The sequence below is a fragment of the Dreissena polymorpha genome, chromosome 11 (genome assembly GCF_020536995.1).
Source record: "Dreissena polymorpha isolate Duluth1 chromosome 11, UMN_Dpol_1.0, whole genome shotgun sequence".
NCBI classification, from domain to species: Eukaryota; Metazoa; Mollusca; class Bivalvia; order Myida; family Dreissenidae; genus Dreissena; species Dreissena polymorpha.
The window spans coordinates 33,606,173-33,613,505 of NC_068365.1; the positions used below are offsets into that span (position 1 = coordinate 33,606,173).

At 38.3% G+C, this 7,333-nt stretch overlaps 1 protein-coding gene across 1 annotated transcript; it reads left to right on the plus strand.

The window, feature by feature from the left end:
* Positions 1–858: 858 nt before the first annotated feature.
* On the plus strand, positions 859–1,779 carry LOC127849746 (uncharacterized metal-dependent hydrolase YabD-like). The gene has a single exon (XM_052382495.1). The coding sequence runs from the start codon at positions 859–861 to the stop codon at positions 1,777–1,779; it is 921 nt and encodes a 306-aa protein (XP_052238455.1).
* The last annotated feature ends 5,554 nt before the right edge of the window (positions 1,780–7,333 follow it).

Below are 7,333 nucleotides of genomic sequence, written 5' to 3' on the forward strand. Positions count from 1 at the left end.
GGACGTGCTCCGGTGGAGGGGACCCCGACCTTGGTTGGAGTCTCTAATACTGGGGTAACTAGGGTCCCTGTCGAGGCTGGGAACTTGGCACCATTTGTAATCCCAACACAGGTGTTTACCAATAGTTCCTATGTTGCGAGGGAGCCACGGAAAAGGAGTTATCAGATGAGGGAGGAACCAGCCGAATCGACACCAGTTTTGCCAGAGTGTGTGCCGGTGAGGAAAGTCCTGAAACCCTCAGTTTGGACCAGACTGGGTAATCGCATGGAAGAGCCCATGAAAAAGAAACGATCGTCCCGTTGTCCGTTAATGGGATGTACGTCAGATTCTCGCCATTTAAGCCGACATGTCTACCAGAGGCATCTTCCAGAGCGATTTCAGCTAGGTAATTTGGCAGATCCGGCTTGGCAGGTAGCTCGGTTGCGAGGGCTTAGATGGCTCGCTCTGCAGATCGTCGGAGACGATCGGCTTGGTACCCTGCTGGACTTTGCCCAGAAGCATGACTTAGGAATCAACGCGGAGGTGTCTCTATCTGAAGTAGATAGACAGTGGTTGTCCGAGTTCGGCCGTCAATCAGGATGGCCGGAAGTGGACTTCGACATTCAACGTCTGAACTCGCAGGCTCTTCTTGCCCATTGGCGTGTCCTTGTCGGTCTACTGAAACACATTCCAAGGAATCGACAAGCTTACTTCTTCAACCTGGACAATCAGCGTACCTCTAGTACCGTCCCGGCTGTGGCTGGGTAACATGTTCAAATCCCTGACGTGGAGCATCCAAGTACCCAGACACCCCCGGTTGTGGCGGTGACGGAACCTGAAGGAAGTGGAACGGCTCAGGCTGTTTCTAATGTACGGAACATGTCTGTTAGGGAGTATCTGGCAGTATCCGGAAAGGCAAACCTCTCGTTGGCTAGGGGGAACACATCCCAGGCGTCAGGGCGACCAGTAACGACCAGGATTTCGGCCTTCGATTCCCATTTTCACCTGGACCGGTCTCTAGTGAAATTGGGTATGCCGTATTACTCAGATATCCGGACCATTCTGGATGCAGATGTAGGGATCAGACCCCAAGTTGAAGTGGATGTGGTAGGAGGTGTCCTGATCTATTGTGACCCCGAGACCTACCCGACATCTTTCCCGGCTCAGGCTGGGTTTGGTGTCGCGGTGGGATTACATCCCCGGAAAACGGCAAGATTCAACCCTGAACTCTACCGTCATTTAAAGCATCTCCTGAGGAATGAACGAGTTGTGGCACTAGGAGAAGTTGGGTTGGATCGAACCGAGCCATCAGATACTTGGGGGCTACAGGAGGAAGTCCTGACAAGGATACTAGAATTGTCATCCCCTTGTCAACCAATCATCCTTCATATCCGGGATGGGGAGGATCGACAGTCCGGAGTGCTCTATCTGGAATGTCTTGAATTGTTTAAGCCCAATGTTGCTCGGACGCAGAAAGTGGTGCTGCATTGTTTCACCGGCGCGCAAGAGGTAGTGGTCAGCTGGTGTAAGGCATTCCCTAATTGTTTCTTCAGTTACTCAGGACAAGCCCGGCTTTTCACGGAGGCGCAGAAACAGGCAGTCCGGAGGATCCCGGCGAACAGGCTGTTGATAGAAACTGACTCGCCATACTTTCGACCAGCTGGGGCTCGGATGTGCACTCCATCCTTTTTAGGGGACGTCGCCAACATTATTGCGTCTTATCGGGATAGCGAGGTCAGGGACGTGTGCCAGCTGAACTTGAGGAATTCCACTCAACTGTTTGGGCTAGAAATAGCATAATTTAATGACATTTGTTTGGCCAATTATCGAATTTTGAATATGGAGTTTAATATTTTAATGTTTAGGACATTAATTTTAACAGAAAGGAAACACAACTGAAGTGTATAGACAATGAATGGAAGTGAAAGTTTGGAAAAACTCCGTTGTTAAATATAAGTTTAAAGAAAAACTATATGCTGGGCAAAATTTACTCATCTAGTCTGTTCTAGTGGACAATTACTGGAATTGATTACAATATAAAGTATCAACAGGGCCCGGAACTTTAGTGTAGGCCAAATTTTTGATGAAGTAACAAGTTACCAAGACTGAAAAAGGACTATGTCTCTTTCCCGTTGGATAAAATGGGGGAGAGTGTGGTAAATTTACTGGTGTGTAACCGGAACAGTACGGCAGAGGCTAATCGATTGACCGGAAACCAATGCAAATAATCGTCAGTCATACTGTAGCCTTATTACTAGACGGACGTCTACTTTTGTATCGTTGATCATCGTATGTGTTTTGTGTGTCTACGTTCCTGGCCTGAGGGATCCGGGAACAGATACAGCTTTATTTCAGGTAAGTACTATCAGTATTTACTTCAATTCTTTTTCAAAATCAATGTACTCAACGTTTTGGTCAAAGAGCTTCATCAGGAGTAAAACATTTGTAATAAAGTAAAGGAAATATTCCATAACGAAATTTGCATTGTTGGTTCACCAAAAAAGATTGTGCAATATCTGTTAAAATGTGTCAGGTAATCGGGAACAGAAGTGTAATTGTCATTGAGATGATCGGATGAAGAAGAGTCAATGAAACCGTGGCATCAGAATCTTAAAACACTTAAATTTCAAATAATATATAAGTGAACTACAAATTAAACATGTTTTATCATTATGAGACATATTGATCTTTTAAGTCGAATAGTTAACATGTTATTGTACCAAGTATTTTCAATTTGTTGAAATATATATGATCATCGAATTCATACGGATTTTCGATTGAATTAGTTCGTGTTTAAAAAATATCAAATCCACCATTTATCCACGAACTTCTTCCATCATATTACAAAGTCCTGAACTATTGATAAGCCAAACCATTTTCCGTTCCTTGAAAACTAAATAAATAGAACATCAATGCATAAACCGAAGAACTAATCTATGTGCCATCCGTATACTAGTATTCAATTATACAGATGACCGGCGTGATTTAGCAAAACGAGTATGGTTATGGATTAGCGCGGAAAATGAACGGGTTTCTCGTTTGTATTTGTATATGGCTCGTTAATTTATTATTTCGCAATTCGACGTGTGTATTTTACTGCTATAAGATTTGGTGAAGCAGAAAGAACTTGCGATTATTCCATTCTCCAGTCCTAAATATTTTTGTAAACATAATACTATTTGTTCTACTTACAAAAAGCACGCTTTATTGATTTCAGTTCTAGTTTATTTCGGACGTGGCCCTTAAACGATCCGGTTCAATAGCTGGTGATGGATAGCGCAATGTTTACGGACGCCCTCCTGGTCATTTTGGGGAAAATGTAATTTCGGACTTGGGATTTTTTTTCGCGCCAAATGTCCACTGCTTTGAGAAAAACTCATTTAACACAACTTTAAAATTACTCAAATGAGGAGAACAAAAATCATATTAATGATAATTAAGATATTTGTTAGATGCAATTGAAATAAAATTGTGATACAATAATCATCAAAATAATGTTTTTTTATTGGGATTTTTGTTATAATTCGGTTAGGGAGAGGGTCTGTTTAACGGACCAAACAGACCCGTTAAGCCAGACAAGGGCTTGGCTACGGAGGTTGATCACAATTGTACACTAAGGACATAAGAGCGACAAAACGATTATTTGTTTGCATTTATGTGTGAAAAAAAACCTGTCAATTACAAACAGCAATGCACTCTTGTCTTTGTGTAAATATTTATACGGAAACAAACTTGCTTAGTTTAATAAGGATGATGATGATCATGACGATTTCAACGTATTTGAGAGTAGAGAATAATTAACTTCCTAAAGGTATTAGTACGGTAAATATGGAAAAGATAGAAGGTTACAGCATACGGAAGGAAAAACGGTATTAAATGAACATTCTTATTTTGTCAATCTCATGTTCATTTTACAAGATGCTACAGCAAAAGTATCTTTTTAACTTTAGAATTTATTTATTTACGACGAAGGAACCGAATTTTAAAACTATTAACAATACAAAATAAGATGACAGTTTTTTTACTAACACATCTGCGAAGATAAAAGAAATTGTTTATAAAATATAATATAATAAATTGAAAATTGTGTATGTTAAAATACTTGTTCTTATTTTCTCACCCCACCCAACATCGTTAAAAGAAAATAATGTTTGTATTGAATGTACAAAGAAAATTATGATATTGTTATGCATGAATAGATATCCCGTATTACATACATGGAGTCTGCCGAATTCTGGCAATTTCCTTCGTCGAATTTCTGAAAATTTCGCATTTTTCTAAGAGAGCTTTGAAAGCGTTTGGATAGTATGTCAACAATAGACATTCTGACGTTGGTATGTTCACACGACGACGTCAACTTCCGCCAATTCGCAGTAAATAAGCAAGTGACGTCGCATTGGTAAAATTTAAATAATCTTGATATTATTATATGACTTGGTATATAGAGGATATTTGTACATGTCAGTGTGAGATCGTTTGTTATTTCACGAGTGATCACGGGTGTTTAGCGTGTGGCTATGATAATAATTAGTGAAAACATCATTTTGAATCAAAGGTGGTTAGCGTGAGGCTATGATATTAATTAGTGAAAACATCATTTTGAATGATAATTATAATAATAATAATCTCTTTATTTTCCGAAGGTAACTCATAAAGACAACACATTGATACAAAGTCATGCAAACAGTTTAACAATTGCAATCTTATTTTCAATGAGGCATTCAAACAACTATGGTATGTATAATGCATTTTTACATTATAATGCAAACATGTAGACTTTTACGGACATAAGAGTACTGTAACAGTGTAATAGAAGTGTTATAAAAAGCAAGTATATTATATGAATTCTCTTTTATTATTAATTTCTCTTCCAATATTGAAATGGTCTCAATGTCTCAAGGAACAAATATTTAATAACAGAAAGTATTTAAGAATATAAATGTATTGTTGATTACATTTTCCCATATGCACACACTCTAACGCACGCACGCACACACGCACACACCCACCTATACACACACACTTATACAATTACCATATCTTAATTAACACGACCAATAACAATAACAAAAAGTTAACAAAAACAGCCGCGTACATTATTGTACAAAGTCAGAGTTTAAAAACGTTATTTCTTAAAAGTTGACCCAGTATTTGTAAAAATATTGCAAGACATATACATTTCCAGAAAGGAAATTCATTTCTGCGTTGAATAAGACCAAGATCGTGAAAATCGCTGCAAAATTGACGAATTAATGGCTGTTCAAAGCGATGCACCCCGTTTTCGGGTAATTTCGAGTTGGATACCTTGTTATATATTTATATATTTGATATTGAATTTTTTTTCCAGAAAAGTTAATTGTTCGTTATAATATGATAATTTATCATTCAAAATGATGTTTTCACTAATAAATATCATAGCAACACGCTAACCACCTTTGTTTTGAATGATAAATAATAATATATAATATAATAAATGCATATAATAAATGTGGCCTCTAGAGTGTTAACAAGATTTAACTAAAGCCATATAAAGGAAAAATGCCCCGCCCCTTTACAGCCATGTTTTTCAAGCAAAGGTTACCATTTTCAAACTCATCAAGGATATCATTGGGACAAATCTTCTGACAAAGTTTCATGATGATCGGAAAATAAACGTGACCTCTAGAGTGTTAACAAAGTTTTACTATAGCCATATAAGGAAAAATGCCCCCCCCCACGGTGGCAATGTTTTTCAACCAACCGGCATCATTTTTGTAATAGTCCAAGATATTATTGGGATGAATCTTCTGACCGATTTTCTTGAAGATCGGACTATAAATGTGGCCTCTAGAGTGTAAACAAGATTTAACTACAGCCATATATAGCCATATAAGGAAAAATGCCCCGCCCCTTGGAAGCCATGTTTTTCAAGCAAACGTAACCATTTTCGAACTCATTCATGATATCAATAAGACAAATCTTCTGACCATATTTCATGAAGATTGGAAATAAAGGTGGCCTCTAGAGTGTTAAAAAGGTTTTACTATAGCCATATAAGGAAAAATGCCCCGCCACCTGGCGGCCATGTTTAAACCAAAGGGCATCATTTCTAAACTCGTCCAAGATATAATTGAGATGAATCTTCTTACCAAGTTTCATGAAGATTGGACAATAAATGTGGCCTCTAGAGTGTTAACAAGATTTTACTATAGCCATATTTAGCCATATAAGGAAAAATGCCCCGCCCCTTTGCAGCCATGTTTTTCAAGCAAAGATTACCATTTTCGAACTCATCCAAGATATCATTGGGACAAATCTTCTGACCAAGTTTCATGATGATCGGAAAACAACCGGTATCATTTTGGAACTCGTCAAAGATATTATTGGGATGAATCTTCTGACCAAGTTTCATGAAGATTGGACAATAAATGTGGCCTTTAGAGTGTAAACAAGTTTTTACTATAGACATATAAGGAAAAATGCCCCGCCCCTTGGAAGCCATGTTTTTCAAGCTAAGGTTACCGTTTTCAAACTCATCCAAGATATCATTGGGACAAATCTTCTGACCAAGTTTCATGAAGATCGGAAAATAAATGTGACCTCTAGAGTGTTAACAGGGTTTTACTATAGCCATATAAGGAAAAATGCCCCGCCAGGGCGCCCCCCCTGGCGGCCATGTTTTTCAACCAACCGGCATCATTTTCGAACTCGTCCAAGAAATTATTAGGATGAATCATCTGACCAAGTTTCATGAAGATCAGACAATAAATTTGGCCTCTAGAGTGTTAACAAGATTTTACTATAGCCATATATAACCATATAAGGAAAAATGCCCCGCCCCTTGGCAGCCATATTTTTCAAGAAAACTTAAAAAATTTCAAACTCATTCAAGATATCATTGAGACCAATCTTCTGACCAAATTTCATGAAGATTGGCCAATAAATGTGGACTATAGAGTTAACAAGGCAAATGTTGACGGCGCACGACGGACAAAAAGCGATCACAAAAGCTCACCATGAGCACGTTGTGCTCAGGTAAGCTAAAAAAAGCAACAGCCAACAACAAATACATTAATTGACTTTATACTGATTATACTTACAGTCCATATTCCATTAAAATTTGATGTTTTTGTATAACTATCACATTTTCGTCTAAAACGCTGATGAGAGTTCCGAATTCAAAAGGAAACAAAGCATTATGGAAGAATGTGTATGGGCCATTACTTGTTTTCGAGGTCGAATGGCAGGTTGTCGGAAAGTCATTTTTATAAATATTATAGCAGTAAGAAGCAAAGCGCTGAAGGCACTGAATTTGTTCGCTGTTGTATAATGTTAAACGCAACTCAGTTTTTGAAATTATGTTATAGCTTTAATA

What these genes read in the sequence shown, in the direction of transcription:
- LOC127849746 (XM_052382495.1), top strand. Translation starts at nt 859, where the DNA reads ATGTCTGTTAGGGAGTATCTGGCAGTATCCGGAAAGGCAAACCTCTCG.